The following is a 16,855-nucleotide window of genomic DNA, read 5'->3' as shown; positions in this document are numbered from 1 at the left end:
GGATCGCTCGAAAGACTACCAGGTAACTCCGAAACAGTCGTAGCGGACGCTGGTCATGGTTCGGTAATAGCAGGTAATCTATCCGCCTCACTATGTCTCTGGCGCGTACGGTACGGTAAACGGCACGGTTGCACCCGAGCGCTGCCTTCCTGGCCAGTCGCTGCGGCTGCAATTGTCTCTTTTCTGACCTGCAGCCGGACACTCGATCCTGGTTAGGGTGGATGGATGGTTCCTGTGCCTGCCACACATTACGGAGTCCTAGTGCACTACTAGTTAGTACATTACTATAACTAGGTAGTAAGAGATAGTTAGTTACTACTAGTTAGTAGTCAGTAGACAGCATTGATAGGCCGTCATAGGTGGGCACCGCCGGGCGCTCTACGCGCTTCCCTCCTGATAATTCAATGGTGTCTTGGCCCTGGAGTGACGTAGATAGCGTGATCCCTGATCACACCACAAGCGCATATAGACCAGCGAGAGAAAGACTCGGACTCTGGGGTCTGGAGATCTTGTAGATCAATCAGTGTGGCCTTAATCTGCTGGTGAAGCATCAGGGAGTGTAGGGAGTGCAGGGAGTGTAGGGAGATGGATGGGTAGACTCGGAGCAACTGACTAATGGACGATAGAGTACGAGATCTACCGTGGCTAATGCACATCCCTACGGAGTATTCCCAGAATACTTACTTACCTACTATGGTTACTATGTTTATGGTTGCTAGCCAACTGCAGTGTAGTAGGCGCTGCTTGTCCTGCATCCCGTATACAGCGCCTAGCGATGTATGTAGTATACCTTAGTAGTTCATTCAAGCAATACTACCTACTTAGTACTATAGTTAGTTCCGAATGTCTTCTGTCTTCTATACCATTCCAAAGACGGGTCTTACGGAGTAGACGGTAGTCACATCTTGTATACCACATACTTCCTAGAGAATAGCGGTCAGACTCGGAACTTGTTTCGTGCTAATTGCAGCTCAGGCCCGCGTGCAATTATTCCGCATCGAAAGCGGGGAGTAATCTCAGGGCAATAATCTACGGGGTCTTCTTCCGTAGCTTGTTACTGTTTGAGTCCCGTATACAACACTACCACCCCCCCCCCCCCACGTCTGCTTCCTCTCTGTCCGCTAATAGCATGACAACACAGCATCCGTTCCGCCGATGGAACTCACGTCTCCCGGCGAGAAATGCCCAATTGGCCACGGCAGAATACAGAATACGCGGCAAGATTTGCATCCACGTTCGCCGCAGCTGCGATGCAAAGATGTATTGGAGATGGAACCGGCAGGACGCGGTGGGATCTGAAGAGTCGAGGGCTCAGCAGTGGGTTCTGGCACTGGGCACTGGCACTGGGCACTTATTACTATGTAGTAGAAGTCTACTCGGTAGAGATCCTGCTTTCCCGTGTCTGCTGTGCGACGTACAGCACGGGAGTACGGAGTACAGACTCACTACCCGTTGTAGATACGAACTGGATGTTTCCCACCCTCTCGGTGTCCGAATTTGCCATCAGAACCCAGTGTCATTTGTCTGCGAGGCCCCCCGGCCGGTGTAGCTAGCTCTCGGTGGCACATGAGAGGTTGAGCTTGTTCCAAGGAAGCGTACCGAGTACAGCTGGCCAGCAAACATCGAGGGGGAAATGATAGTCGACGGCGGAGTTGACGACTCAGAGCTTCCGCTTTGAAGACCTTCGTATATCAAAAAGTAGATCGTGCCATTGTGTTCTTGCCCTGTCTTGCCTTGCCTTGCCTTGTCTGTCGCCTCTGTCCTCAAGTCAGTTGCATTGACCAGTTGATCAATTGTGGAGATGAGATGAGAGAGTCTTAGCAATTCGTTATTATTCTTGCAGTTCATGTCTCTGATACGCTCCAACAATAATACAGTAATCACCCTGGCCTGTCAGGGCAGAGTTCAACACCCGACGTCGGTCTGCCGGTGTAGCAAACGATGGTAAGAAGTTTTTTTTTTTTTTTTTGTATGAGGCATTTTCCCCCTCTCCACCAGCCCGCCCCAACAACACCCACAACTTCGACCAACGACCAAAATCATCCACTCGCACTGCTCAGCGACTCGCTTGATCGCTGGCACCGGTTCTTTGCTCCATGCAAGCAGCGCCGTATCAAGCTAGGACCAGTCGACGATAGCTACAATTACTAGTTGCGAAGCTACGGGGAGAGGGTACTCTTCGCACTCCATAATTCCACAATGTCTCAATTCTCTACGGAGGACTCTCGCCCGTTCTGATGGCGCCTCACTTCGACCATTCTCCAGGATTTTTCCTACCTCACCAACTCATAATAGGCAGTTCCGGTGTAACTAACTTTGCTTCCCGTTCCCTTCATATTCAATGTCCGGGTCAACGGTCCTGAAACGGATCCATCTACCAAATCTGGTTCTGAGCCGCTCATGGTCCACGAACCAGAGACTCTGTTCAACAGCCGTTTGTCTGGTTCAGGAGATTAATTTATGAGAGCACTGAACTCAAGTCCTCCGGATACTGCACAGTGCGTACAACGGCACACAACGGCACCGAGTACAACGGTACAAGCCTACAAGGGGCTGCAAGTCATTCTATGAGGCTCGAGAGTCGACATACTCCGTACACACAAACCCCATGGCGTCCGCTCGGCCCCATTTGTGCTCATGATCCCTCACCCCTAACCGAGCCCGCCTGGATTCCGCACGGATTCTTCTTCTTCCCCTCTTCGAAACCGTCGCCTTGACATGCCGACCAGACAAGGCTGGCTCCTTGCTGCCAGCTGTCACGCTGAGATCACCTTACGCTTGGCGCTAGTTCTCGGCCCTCCGTACGGTGGTCTACGGAGTAAGGTCTAGTACTTACCCGTGGACAAGGCGAGATGCCAACGGAATGCACTGAGAATGAAAGAGCGCCTCCCGTCCAACCAAAAGCTCACCACATCCTCTCCTACCTCCAGCCCGACTTGAAAGGGGTCAACGGAACTCTTGGCCACGACTGATTGCCATTCCACCGCATATCTTGGCGGGCTCCGACCACCAAAGGGGGAAAGGGGAAGTGCTGTACTTCAGGCTGAGACCCTCCAAGAAATTTGTCCAACATCGCCAGCTCAAGGGGGGGGCGGGGGGGGTAACATAGTACATACTATTATTGTCTTGTGTGTGCTATTTGAGGCGCCAAGCTACGAGTTCGAGGATCCCCTTCCCCCGTCACACGGCCGCCAAGCACCAGCCTGTCGATCGCTTGGCTCAAACTGAAAAAAAAACACAAGAGTTCAAAGGCCAAATATCGAGTTGGACATGGACGGAGAAACTCTCGACTCATCCCTCGGTAGTCCGTATAAGACCGAGAGATTTACAGTGCGCGTGCAGGGGGGGGGGAACTATGCTGCAGGTTGTCATCATCTCGATCGCCACGTCCTCTTAGCTTCATCCTCTACTTCCACACTGCAGTCTAAAGATAGTGGGCAGTGGCAGAGCAGTAGCAGGAGTAGTGGGATATACCTCCCGCCAACCCGATGCCGAAATAGACCGTAGAATCGTTGTTGGTTGTGTCGGTAAGGTTGCCACTAGACAAGTGCTAGACGAAATGTCCTTCATCTACGCCAATCATGACCCCCGTACACGCAACGTTCCCTATGCTCTATCCTGTCAACCTTGTCGTCAGTATAACTGGTTACCTAGTTTAGGTAGGTTACTAGAGCACTTTGTACTAGTCAGTACAACGTAGATGTCCAATAATTCAGATACCCACGAGAACTATCTAATATCTATCTATTATCAGACTATAGTGTATTGTCGATCTCGTGGCAAAGTCAACTGACAGAAATAACTAACTAGTTGATTACTATTCTATAGCAGATGACCTGACGTACGCTTACGGAGACGATTATAATAGACTATGATGTCAGCTGCTGTCTATAATTTCTTTATCAGATTAAATATCTATTTTTCTTGTCGGGATTATTTCCGTATATCCGACACTACCCGTTCACACCACTAGATAAATATATTCAAGACAACGAGGCTGATGCGCTAGACTCTTACGTCAGTATTTTAGGCCGATGCAACTAGCTAGTTATAGCAGTCAACGTTAGTTGTCTACTAATCACTATATTGGCACATACTCCGTAGAACTAACTAGTCATTTTGACCTGATGTCGATACTGGAACTACTGTCATAATTCGTAGCTGAAGGCTATTCATAACATACAAACATCCATTGATACGGACATCGACCGAACATTAGCTCTGTACTCGCAGCCGTATCAGTTGCCGCGCTGTCTTCCCACTCTTCTTCCCCCCCTTGATCCTCCCACACTCTGTCGTTGCGTAGCTGCAAGCCGGCGACGCCGAACCCGGCAATCCCTCCACCACCTCAAGATCACATCCTTGGCCCAGAGGATTCGGTCCCGAGTCTGCACCACCGTGGCGCACTGTCTGGCCACCTCTCTTGCGACGGCACGTCGGTCGGCATCCCGACGGGCAAGGATAGATCTCCAGGCGGACTGCAGCACTGTGGCAGCACGCGCACGCTTTGACGCCGGGAGAAGCCGCGAACATAGGAATGCGAGGGACGCGACGGTAAATTCCTCGTCAAAGATGTGGCCAGGGCCTGACTTCGAAGGAGACACCAGACACGCTGGGCAGGTTAGTATGTAGTTACGAGTAAACCACCGGGAAGTATCACCCACCAAATTGTGAGCTGCAACCTAAAGCACGAAGCCGCAAATGTAGCGACTTGGCCGTAGGTCCTCGAAGCGCGCCCGTTTCTTTGCCCTGTGAGCCTCCAATAATATAGCCTTCGTATTCATCGATGATGAACTGGTAGATTTTTCCATCTGCCAAGGATGCCGTGAAGTTGTCGATTTTGGTCCCGTTTGCCCCGGCTATAGTAGATGCCCACTGCTTGAGAAGTGATTTGTATTCTTCGAATGGTCGGTCATTAGTTCGAGCCGTATCCTCTTCCATGGGGTAGCTGCCTTTGCGTTTTAGTCTGTCGATCTCCTTTCTCAGATCATCCCAGTTGATGAGCCCAGAAAGTCCCCAGTGGCTCAACAGTCCCCAGAGGAGTGCAATGGTCTTTTCTCGATACCCATTGACAATGTCCTCCGCGCAAAGGTTAGCCACGATGGCCTGAGATGCACCGCCTCCTATGGCCGCCAATGCACTCAAAGCAACCTGAACGTTGAAGATCTTTGTTGCACGACTGATGGCAGGTATTTTCAAGTGCTGCGACAACGACCATTGATTCCCATCTCCAGATAGCCGGAGGACCCTCCCAGAAGGAAGAGTGACGTTTACCGAAGCTGCTGGATCATATGTCATACCGTACAGCAGTTCGACTAGCCTGCTTAGGCGAACGCCATCTCTCAGGTCCACGGCCAGGTTGTCAATCCGATATTCATACTCTTCAAGCTGATGCTGCTCGTACAAGACATGGCAATCCAAATGTCCAAGTGACTTAATGATATCTCCGCAGGAGGGTAGAAGCAAACGGCACAAAGCTTTGAGCACAGATTTGGAGGATTTGAACGAGGACGTGGGGAGGAAAAGGCGAGTGGGAATTTTTGCCCTGGGGGACAGTCTTGCGTGGTCCAAGAGAACGACAGTCATGATGCTTCGGTGAAGTGTTCGACAATATGCCAATCTAGCATCTTCTTTATAAACATCGTTTTCCGTGTCAAGGTCGTCATTGCGTAGCAGGAACGTATCCAAAAACCGCTCCAAACGTTTCCGCTGATCTCTAGCTTTCCTCTCCACGCTGTCCACTGATTTGGTGTTGTGAATGGAGGATTCCATGTCATCAGCAGCCTTTCGACCGATCACAGTCTCTGCTGCAGCGTTTAGAGTTGAAAGATCATAAGTGTCCATCCAAAGATCCAAGAACTTCCGTCTCACGCCCACATCCTGCTTCAGTCTGTTGGCCCGAGAAGACAGATCCTTGGGAACAGCCAGGGACCCATATAGCAAGGACGCATGAAGTCGTTTGTGCAGAAGCTTGAAGGCATCAGTCTGATAAATCCCAAAAAGCTCTTGCCGAATGATTTCAGAGTCGTAACTTTCTTCAGCACCGTTAGAGTGCTGAAAGAGTTCATTAACTATCTGAGTAATGGCAATTTCCTGATGTGAAAGCCAATTCTCCTCGTACATTTCGGTGGTCGAGATATTTTCCAACAGTAATGGATAACTCATGTTTATGCCTTTCTGTTTCATTTCTGATAGGATAGGCTTGAAAGGTGCGTTTTCCTTGACTCCAGTGGCCTTTCCAGCAGGTTGTGTGCTCTGCGGCTTCAATGCATCTCCATCCCTCAATGTTAATTTCACTTGAGAGGATTTAATGTCTTTTCGTCCGAGTTTATTGATTGTAGATGATGTATTTGATGATTTGCTGCCAAGTGGCTCTCGCATAGGAATGAATTTGCTGCTTTCCCTGGCTTTGGAGACCTCCTGCTCAATAAGAGAGCTATGGGGCTTGGAGCTTTGCATGTTGGTTGAGCTGAATATCTTGGTAGTATTGGTTGGTTTAGGAGCGCTATCCAGTGGCACATCGATCGGGAGCGCTGGCCTGTAAAGCTTTCTTTTCATATCGAGAGTGACAGATCCGGGTGGAACATTCTCCTTTCCCCCGTTTTTCCCGGCGATGTCGGTCTGGATGGACGCTTCCTGCGTATGCCGGGTGCTTGGTTGTAATGGTGCTCTTCTCGGAGAGGTTGCCATAGATTTCCTTGCCTGTCTTTTTTGGATAATTCGGGCTTCTAGACTGTGGATCTGCGTATCGTCTGGAATGCAGTAGTTGAGGCTATCGGATTTATTGGACTTGAGTGGACTGAACAGTCCCATAAAGACACTGGCAACAGTGGTATCGTCCGAGGGGATATACACCGTATCACGGCGCACATTGCGTGTAAAACCATCTTTCTGAGAATTCCTTTGCTTCTTGCCGTTTATTTCCATAAGGAGCGCATTATTCTCCCCCTGATCGGAGATGACATTCTGCTTCACAGTTGATCTAACGTTGCTCTGGTCTTGTGAAGGTTTGGACGGGTGACTAGCGGCATCAAACCTGACTTTTGGACGAAAACGCTGCGCAGGCTGGGTAAGCAACGACGTTTGACGGGCTGGTTTGGATGCAGCTTGTCCATTGTCTGTTTCGTGCATGACAGCTGGACATCGGGCATCCTCGAGAATTTGAAAATTCGACGCCGTTCGGTTCCTTCGTCTTGGTTTTACGCCTGTCAAGACCTGTGCTCGTATGTCGGTCGTGAAATCAATGGATGCAGTGTCATCAAAACCCATCGGGCTGTTCCTTCCGAATCCGCTTCCCAGACTGAGCTTCGAAGCTGAATGCCGCGAAGGACAAGGCGTCTGGGTCTCATTCAGATACCCTGCCATTTCAAGCGGCGCAATTTGGTGATTCCAACGTCTGATACGGGTGAAATTTTCCCCTTCGATTCAAGATGTTCTTCCACCGGCACCAAGAATGATGGTCTGAAGGGGTATACGGTATCGCCGGCGGGCCCTCGCAGCAAAACAATGAAGCTGCAAGTCAGTCAAGTCTCGTGGGCACATATACAGTGAATCATGCATTAAACCATGCAAAGAAGAGTAAGAATACCTGCAGTCCCGCCACTGGAAGAACTCTAGATGCTCGAACGACCGTGACGCGAAGCAGAGCACTGTTGACAGCACGCGTTGCCCGGTGCAACGCATCTTTCCTGAAACGGCGCGGTCGATCACTAGACCACGTGACCCACATTCACGACTTCTTATGAGACTCGAGAAGTCGTCAAGGCTCAATAACACCTACTCCGTAGTAGTCCGTGATCGAATTATATTGATTGTTAATCTCGCTATTCCGACTAAAAATAGCATCCTAATAATCGTTAAGACTTGCTAATATATGGCATTTTCTCCCCTTTTCTATGGGTGTCAAGATGCCTAGAATTAAGAGACAGAAGTCATGCGTGGAACTTGGATTCAAATACTCAATAGTGAAGCCATCCCATATACTGTTAATTACTCCATACTCCATAGTCAAATTTGCCAGTACTATGTAGTATATGTAGTAAGGACAACCGGGGATTGTAGCCACAACTCCTCACTAGGTGACAGCGGCAAGAGATGTAGCTAGACACACACAATACACTCGATAAATAATTGCCTGCTTGCCTCTTCGTACGAAAAAAGTCTATGTAGCAGTACTGCCTCCTATCTCTCCATGGAGGCACAGGGATGAAGTGTCCATTTCTAAGGCAGCGTCGAGCCTCGGAGTGGGTCAGGGGACTCGCCACCACCATCTCTCGCATCGGACAGCTAATCGATACCGACGACAAGCATTCCATCTATCTCCCCTCCCGAGACACATGGCTATGGATTAACGTGGCAGAGCAGGAGTCTATCGAACCAATTCTAGAGCCGTCTCTCTTCCAACCAGGGGTAATTAATCGCTCGGAGTGACCCGGGCGCTTCGAATGATCGCCTGCGTCTGCTTGATTCGTTCGTGAATAGGTACCTACTCCCTACCGTCTCGTGCCTGACAGCTAGACCTCCAAACCACCACGAGACGGACAGACAGACTGGTCGACTCTCATTTAACCCCACCTCCCTGCTGCTGGGTCTTGCTTTTTCGACCTCTCAGTGCTACCCAGCCCTGTGCGAAATGGAATCTCGGTAGTGACGCAACTTGCACGTTTCCTCCCTACCTTGCTGCAGTCCCCCCTCCCAATCGTCGATCCTTGTTTTGGCTGCCTGGCTATTGTCTGTCTGTCGGTTTGTTTTTGTTTTTTTACACTCTCATGCGGTTTCCATCAATATCGGAATGCCCCTTTGCCATGGAGTCGCTTGTTTTTGAGAAATCGCCGCTAGCGGATTATCTCCAGGAAGAGGGCGAGGATGCCCGGGACTGGGTCGCGCAGGAGGAGATGGTTGATAGCACGGACAACGAGTCGGAAGCGCCCAACTTTGCTCCACGAGGGACTTCGAAGTTCCAGAAGAAGATTCGGAACAAACTGCCCAGGCCCCTGGATTTAAAGGGCTCTCGTCAAGGGGCAGCCTTGAATAGGCTCTATGAGGTTTGCTCGGTATGAAGTCTTCAGAGAGGTTTCTTTCGGTGGTGGTAATAGGCTAATCGGCGTTTCACTCTAGTCCGCCGTGAATTCGCGCATTGGAAGGAGTGACAACGAACGGTTTTTGGAACAGTTTGGTTACATGATCGTTGCCTCGCAGCTGTTGAACGAACACAGCGCCCCTTCGTATACCTCCGCAAGCGATATCGCATCGAATTTCCCGCAGACAGAATTGCCGTCCATTTCTACAACCGTGGGCATTCAAGGGGCTGTTGTCACTGCCACGGCATCCTTCTCGATTGTGTGGTTGTTGCATTGGAGTCGTTCACGCACTGGATCTGGTTTGGATCTGCGGCGAGTGGGAGTCTGTCTCATCGTGTTTCCAGTGGTTGGCGTCATATTCTACGCTTTTGCACGACGGCAGTGGTTGAAGTATCTTCGATACCAGGCCGTCGACGCGGCCGCCACTTTCATCAACAGTGCACAAGGGTTTGATTCTGCGGCTTCCGCCTCGGTCGTATTCATCCAAGAGGTCGAGCTAGTTTCCCGGGGTTATCGAATCAGCACCCCGCTGCCCCCAGTCACTCGCCTGGAGGATCATGCGCAAACTCGCCGGTGCTTGAGACTGCGTCGTGTCGTCTCGGAGAGTCTCTACTCCATGTTGGAACGTTACATCCAGAGCCGACGTCTCCTGGCACCGCTCACGGATAGCGCGAACCTTGAAAAATACCAGGATGTCTACGACATATCTTTGGAGGACCTTAGGGAAGCCGAATCTGGTCTCACTGAACGAGCCACAGAAGACCAGTATTCTTTACGTTCTCTCCGGGTTCTATTCGGGCGGCTTTATAGTGTGAGGAAAAGCATCCTCTGCTGCCTCCTGGCCCTCAGTGCGGATGGCGGGAATTCTGATATCGCAAGATGGGGCACTGCGGTGGAAGAGATGCGAGATCTGGCCAACGTCACAAGATTGTGCATGGCCAAAATGACCGATATTCTTAGCGAAGAAGACTGTAAGCCCGCTAAAATGATTGTTCTTACGTGGAACCTTTTCTTTCTAACCTTCGATAGGCGATCTGATTCCACCATCTCCCCTTCCTACATCCTCTCCGAATAAGGAGAACCTCCGCGCACAATACCGACGCCTGAATTCTCTCTCTCAAGGAATCCGTTCCCTTCATGCAAAGATGCACATTGTCCGCGAAGAATCAAATTCCAATATCGAATCATCCGCAGATACCAGTGACATCGAGGCAACATTGCTCGCACAGTACGAGTCCATCGGAGCTGATATCCGGGGCCTTCTTCAAGAATGGGAAGTCGGAAAATCTGCCCTGATGAGCAGCTTGGACAGACAGGCTGTGCCTGATCGTTTCTCACTGTCCTCAATAGGGTTAAAGTACCCTTTATCGCCGACTCCCAGCCTGGGAGGCGTTACGGCGGTGGAGGGCGGTCCCGCGGATGCGCTCAAGGCGCTCAACGGCGAAACCCACCCCCCCAGCCACACCGACGACGACGAAGAAATCTTTGAGGCTGTAGTATTTCCGACTCGCAATAAGAGAGCTTCCCTTACCAGAGAGGAACGGATCGCACGTGTCAAAGAAGACCGAGCGAGGCAAGCAGCTGCCCGAGAACGCATGGATGCCAACACAAACATGCTCAAAGAGCTTGAAATGGTCATCCAGCAGCGGCCTCGGACTTCAAAACGGGTGACCAGTATTTGATAACTGACTGCAGCCTGCTAGCTTTCTCTTCTTTCTCTTCTCTTTCTTCTCGCTCTTTACAAAGTTCCAGGACGTTCGAGACGACCTTCTGATATTGGTATAGAAGGATTGGCGTCCTGGTGTCGATCCGGGCTGGCTTCCCCGATCTGGCTTTTATCCTGTATATATTGATTTTTGGTTTGTGTATACTCACTTGCCTGTTTGCTCGCCTGTCTTCCGAGTTTGTCTTTCTTTTTGTCTTCTTTTCTATGTATCCCTTGAGCTGTATTACTATCCTTCAGGCGAACAGCCATTGTTGGCCACTGTCTATTCTTACAACTTGTGTTTTATACCTTAACTTAATGAGATAGATATTCTATAACTAATGAATCCTGAAGTATCTCTCTCTCTCTCTCTTTCTCTTTATATTAGTAATCTCTTTCCATAATAATATACTGAGGCCGGTTTTCAAAGATGACTCAGCAAGACTAACTGTATTTGTTCATATCAGCCTAAGACATGACGCGTGACTCGCGCGCGTCGGTTCCCCACCAACCTCGAACGCGAGGAGGGACAGCTTCACCAGCCTCGAGACGCATTTTCTGACCGTCATCCTTGTATACCTCAACACCGGTGACGCTTTTCCTTTCTAATTTTTGCTGAACATCTACTTGTCTTAATTTTGCGAGTTAGGCTCTTACCATAGCATATATCTCATCTCTTGTCTTCATAATCTTCACGCACAAATCACACCGCACAACAGTGAGTGGATGGAGGTTTTTTTTTTGCGTCTCGACTTGTAGGTACTAATCATCCTCAGTGTTGGAAGCACGGTTAGAACAAGCGAGTCTGCTGAAGAGGGTATGGTCTATCTTGAGATCTTTCTTTTCCTTTCATCTTCTTTCTTTCTATTAACATGATGTTTTCAATTGCAGGTTGTGGACGCAATCAAAGACCTCGTGCAGGACTGCAACTTCGACTGCAATGACTCGGGCATTGCTTTGCAGGCGATGGACAACTCGCACGTTGCTCTCGTGTCGATGCTGCTCAAGGCCGAGGGCTTCTCGCCGTATCGATGCGACCGAAACATCGCTCTGGGAATCAACCTGGTCTCTCTGACCAAAGTCCTGCGTGCGGCTCAAAATGAAGACATCCTTACCCTCAAGGCCGAGGATGCCCCGGACTCAGTCAACCTGATGTTTGAGAGCTCCGAGACGGACCGTCTGAGCGAGTACGATATCAAGCTTATGGACATCGACCAGGAGCACCTGGCAATTCCGGATACGGAGTACGCGGCCACAGTCGAAATGCCGGCAATGGAGTTCCGTCGTATCTGCACAGATCTCAATCTGTTGTCAGAGTCGGGTATGTTCCCCCCCACCTTTGTTTCCTTTTAGTCTTGTAACACAGAACTCTTCTAACTTCGTATAGTCGTTATCGAGGCGACAAAAGAAGGTGTCAAATTCTCCTGCCAGGGTGACATTGGCAGTGGCGCCGTGACCATCCGACAGCACACAAACGTGGACAAGGCCGACCAGAACGTGACCATCACCCTGTCCGAGCCCGTTGCCCTGACCTTCTCCCTCAAGTACCTGGTCAACTTCTGCAAGGCCACCAGTCTGTCCACCCATGTGAAGCTTTGCCTGTCTCAGGAGGTTCCCCTCCTGGTGGAGTATGGCCTGGGAAGCGGCCACTTGCGATTCTATCTTGCTCCTAAGGTATGTTCAAGATATCCTAGGCTCTTATGATGAAAACATGCTAATTATGTTTTTTCTTCGATTAGATTGGCGAGGAGGACTGAGAGGTCTAGTTCATACATCTCCAAGGCGAGACGAGAGAAGAAAAAAAATATCCCATAACGAAGCGAAACAGCAAGAGTTGTTATGAAATACATTTGTGGTTCGCCAGTTTTCTATGCCTCTTGTCATGATATTCCCTATTTGACATATTTACTACTGCCTCTACCGTACCTAGAGATTTTCCAGGAAAATCATAGCACTGTCTTCGAATTTACCAGTACGGAGTCCATGTAGATGTAAAAACTGTATTGTGATTCGGTAGAAGAGTCTAGAGAAAATAGTGATTGCCCCAGCTTCCGGAACGAATCAAAAGAAAACCCCCCATGCTCTGTACACCCATTATGTATTTCCTAATCGCTCCCGCCGACTAGCCCTATGATCCCACTAATTAGCAAGATCCAACGCCTGCCCCTTTCAGGAGTCCACTGCACCCGAAGAGAACAGCGGACAGGGAAGATAAGATACTGACCTGGAGAGAAAAAAAAGGTGAAGCGCCGTCCCCGCCAGAATGATCGGAATCGAATGATACCATCCCCTGACCTCGACATTCCAAGACCGAAGTCTCGAAACCCCAAGAGCAAGGGAACCAGGTATGCTGCGTATTGCACTAAAGTGTCACGTCACTAGAACGCACACAATCTTCGCAACGACTCTCCCATGAGGAAAAGGAAAGAAGACCGCCGAGACGGTTTCTTCCCCTCCCCCGGATGTTTCTGATGCCAATTGCAGGTGATGAAAAAAAAAATCACACCAGGCCCTCACGGGCAGTACCGGCTTCCCCTGTCCTTCGAAAAGGACAAAAGAAGCGGATTAACTGGGTGGGGTGAAGATTCCTCCGAATTTCTCATTTGCAAGTTAAAATCTCGGCTTTTTTTTTCCCGCGAGGGGCAAAAAAAAAACACGAGGACAGAGCAGATCGACCCGAAGATCGACCGCTTCTATCGTGTGTAGCAAAGAAACGCAGCATTGGCGGGGACGACGCTTGAAGGAGAAAAAAGAAGAAAAGAAAAAAAAAAGAGGTTGCGGTGGGGGAGAAAAGAACAGCACTTACTGGGTTAATTCACCGCCTACCGGTTTGGGGAGGGCTTGCTCAGTGCCCAGTGCCAGTGCCCAACTGCAGTGCTTACTAAGGGCAGTCAGTGTCTCGTGCCGGGCTTGGACGGATTTAGCAGCCAATTCGATCAGCGGCCCACCTGCGCATGTTGTTTAATACGGGGAGCTATTACGGAGTACTATTGGGAGCGCTGGGAGTTTCTTACGCGTTCATGGTACGTGGAAGTAGGAAAGTCTTGTAGAGTCTTGCGAACCTTATTCAAAGCTACTTCTGACGGACTGTAACTAATTCTCCTAAAGCCTATCTAATTATTTGATCTGTCATAGTACTTGTAGAATACCTGGATGAGTATCTACTATCTACTATCGACTACTAATGTGTTGGCTGATGTCAGTTGTCAGCCTTGGTGGCTGAAGTCTGCCTTGAATTGTTGTTGATCCTAACTACCCCATAAATAGTTAAGGCCAACCATGATACTACATACTGATAGCCTTTGACTGGCCACAGCGCTCAGTCTCACTTGAGATGATTGTGGCTGACTGGGGCTTTATCCTCAGCCACGAAATCACTTAATTTTAAATGCGTCTCAGGATTACATTAATTACCTGCCAGGTATATGGTCAGACCTTTGCTGGATTGAGTAAAGTACTCCGTACCTAGGTATCCCTTCAACCATAGACATGAACCTGTAGTAGTTCGAATCAATCAGGTTAGGAACTACTATAATTTATCATAACTCGATTTTAAACCTACTACATATTATATATATATCTCTAGATAGAATTGTTGTTGGGGTGTTTAATGTACTACACTACAGTATGAGTGGATACTGATAGGGAGGCCAAGCTCCGTACGGTAACACTAGTGAAATCCCGCATTTGCTTATGTACAGATAGGATACCTGAGGCATTCCTCCTGCCGGTGCTTCTTCGTGGGTACGACGATGGACGCATCAGCAAGACATTCTCATTAGCGGTGTCGAACTTACTCCATAATATGTACTCCGTACCTGATGTATCCTGCTCATCCCATGGTACAGAGAGGTACGACAGGCGTTGGCACTCCGTAATGTATGCGTGCCCGCCCCACCATGATGGAGCAGACGAGGAGTGGCACAAATCAGAATCCGGAGCCCGACGGGGCCAAGGGGGGCTTGGGAGGTTCCAGAGTCAGTCTCACTCAAAGGCTGTAGCCTGTGGCAGACTAACAGCAGCATTAGTACTGCTAAGTGAGCCTCACGCAACACGAGAAAAGGTGCTCCCAGCTGGGCTCTGGCAGTCCGAAAACCCCGGACCGCTAAAAGGACACTCCCAGTGACACCCACTTAACTGTGATGGTTGACATTCTGGCCTGTTTTTATTTAGAAGCCAGCTTTGACTTTTTTTTATTTTTTATTTTTTTTATTTTTCTTATTCTTCTTCTTCTGGCTTGCTTTTGGCAACCTCAGTCTCCTATCCTTTTCTGCCTCAAACCTCCTGATCCCATCGCTCGTTGTCACCCTTCCCACCACGGGGCAACGTCGCTGTCGCTTACGCCTTCGAGCTCTCTAGAAATCGATCGATGGTGGCAACCAACCCCCCGCGCCTGACACGCGACGTTTCGCTTTGCTCGGTAGCCCTTGTGATCGCCCTGGAAGAAAGCTGCCATTGATTGAACACCTGATTTCTTGCTCCTCTTCCCCTTGCGTTCTCGATTTCTGCGCTGGTTTCGACCCCTCCCGCTCGTCGACACACCCGGGGGGGTTTTTTTTTTCGAACAGACCTCTCCTCTGCTATCGACAGCCGTCGGCGCCCACCAAGAACGACCCGCTGGGAACCGCCAGCTGGTGGCTTCTTGACCATCCCTTTATCCCCTTCACAATATCGCCCCGATCCCTTCCGGCTCCTGGCCGGAATATCTGGACAAGATTCCTTCCCACGGGTCGCGAGCCTCTCTCTTAGGGGGTTCGTTTGATCCTGCCTTTCGTCGCAGTACGGCGGGATTTCGTGCTCTCGAGGGGTATACGGACATTCAGGACAGTTCGCGCCCCCGCAGGATGTACATGCCAAATACGCGATGGACTTGGTCCTTCGTGATCGTCACTCTTGTTCAGACCATTGTGACGCTAGCTCTGGAATGGTACGACTCTCTATCCCCCCTTCTATCTCTCTCTTACGGCTAAAGAGGTGCTGATTGGAAACCACGGTAGCTACGTCTTCGCGAATTTCCAAACCCAGCTCAACCCACAAGATACTGATAAGACTCCGTCCAAGACAATCCCCACTTTCCTGGCCCTCTACAGTTTTGGTTTTATCTATGAGTTGGTCCTGGTTTATGATGCGCTGCGCCTGAAGAACACCATTCAGATCATCGGTCTGTGTTGTTGTAATCTTGGTCTCCTCATCTACGGTGCTGTCCAGGTGCATCAGATTCGAATCGCTATCAATATTCTATCGGACAACGATGCTTTCAAAACCAATATCTGGGCACAGACAGAACCTGTGCTCATCGCCATCCCGTGCATCGTTTCGCTCGGCGTGGTGCTCATGACTTTTATCGCGTGGAAGTTGTATGACGAGTTTGCCTGGACAATCTATAAACACATCAGTGCCGATCTGCGAATGAAGCGCCGATATCTGACCTATCAGGTAAGAACCACTCTGGTCCTCCGTAACCATGGAAGAAAGCACTCTCTGACAACCGAACAGATCTATATCGCTTTCCTCAAGTTCGATTTCTTCTTCTTCCTCGGCTTTACCGTGCAGTTCCTAGTCATCGTGACCGGCAAAGCCGACGGCGAGTTTGCTGCCACCGTCGCCGCCATTCCCGCAACTATTATCATCCTCATCTTTGCTGCCTACGTCGTTCGCAAAGAGAGTACAGTTGGCATGGTCATTGCTATAGTACGTCTGATGATTTGTAGTGAATATCTTGCACTTCGATTCCTGTTCTAACGTGGTCTTAGGTTTTGTACTTCGCCGCCATGGCCTACTTCCTCTTCAAGCTTGTTAGGATGTACACCCCTGCAAAAGCCAAGGACTACGCGTCTGCTCGTGCCTCACTGACGTTCTTCGCCGTCATCACGCTGATTCTGATTGTGGTCACAATTATCTATGCTGGAATGTGCACTGCCAATTTCAACAAGGGCTTGAAGCCTCACATCAACAAGAAACGGGCTCAGTCAGAGGAGGAAAAGACAACCGAACTGTCCTCTAATATTGCAGGCGGTTCGGTGCCGTCTCGGATGATGATCGATTAAGAAACTCAAATGCGCTATATCCC

At 49.7% G+C, this 16,855-nt stretch overlaps 2 protein-coding genes across 2 annotated transcripts; one reads left to right on the top strand and one right to left on the bottom strand.

The window, feature by feature from the left end:
• Window positions 1–4,097: 4,097 nt before the first annotated feature.
• On the bottom strand, window positions 4,098–7,601 carry ASPZODRAFT_131402 (hypothetical protein). The gene is made up of 2 exons (XM_022722751.1): window positions 4,665–7,601; window positions 4,098–4,612 (listed from the first exon to the last, which is right to left on the bottom strand). Exons 1-2 carry the CDS (start codon window positions 7,363–7,365, stop codon window positions 4,239–4,241), a joined length of 3,075 nt encoding a protein of 1,024 aa, XP_022582328.1. The 5' UTR covers window positions 7,366–7,601; the 3' UTR covers window positions 4,098–4,238.
• A 1,203-nt stretch (window positions 7,602–8,804) lies between these two features.
• Window positions 8,805–12,542, top strand: ASPZODRAFT_141387 (hypothetical protein; the record flags this gene model as incomplete). Its single annotated transcript, XM_022724746.1, has 9 exons — window positions 8,805–9,053; window positions 9,118–10,051; window positions 10,110–10,747; window positions 10,866–10,939; window positions 11,448–11,503; window positions 11,562–11,602; window positions 11,677–12,106; window positions 12,173–12,459; window positions 12,525–12,542. The coding sequence occupies 9 exons, from the start codon at window positions 8,805–8,807 to the stop codon at window positions 12,540–12,542; spliced, it is 2,727 nt and encodes a 908-aa protein (XP_022582327.1).
• Window positions 12,543–16,855: the final 4,313 nt, after the last annotated feature.

Source organism: Penicilliopsis zonata (assembly GCF_001890105.1).
Source record: "Penicilliopsis zonata CBS 506.65 unplaced genomic scaffold ASPZOscaffold_5, whole genome shotgun sequence".
Classification (NCBI taxonomy): domain Eukaryota; kingdom Fungi; phylum Ascomycota; class Eurotiomycetes; order Eurotiales; family Aspergillaceae; genus Penicilliopsis; species Penicilliopsis zonata.
This window is presented reverse-complemented; position numbering and strand designations above follow the sequence as displayed.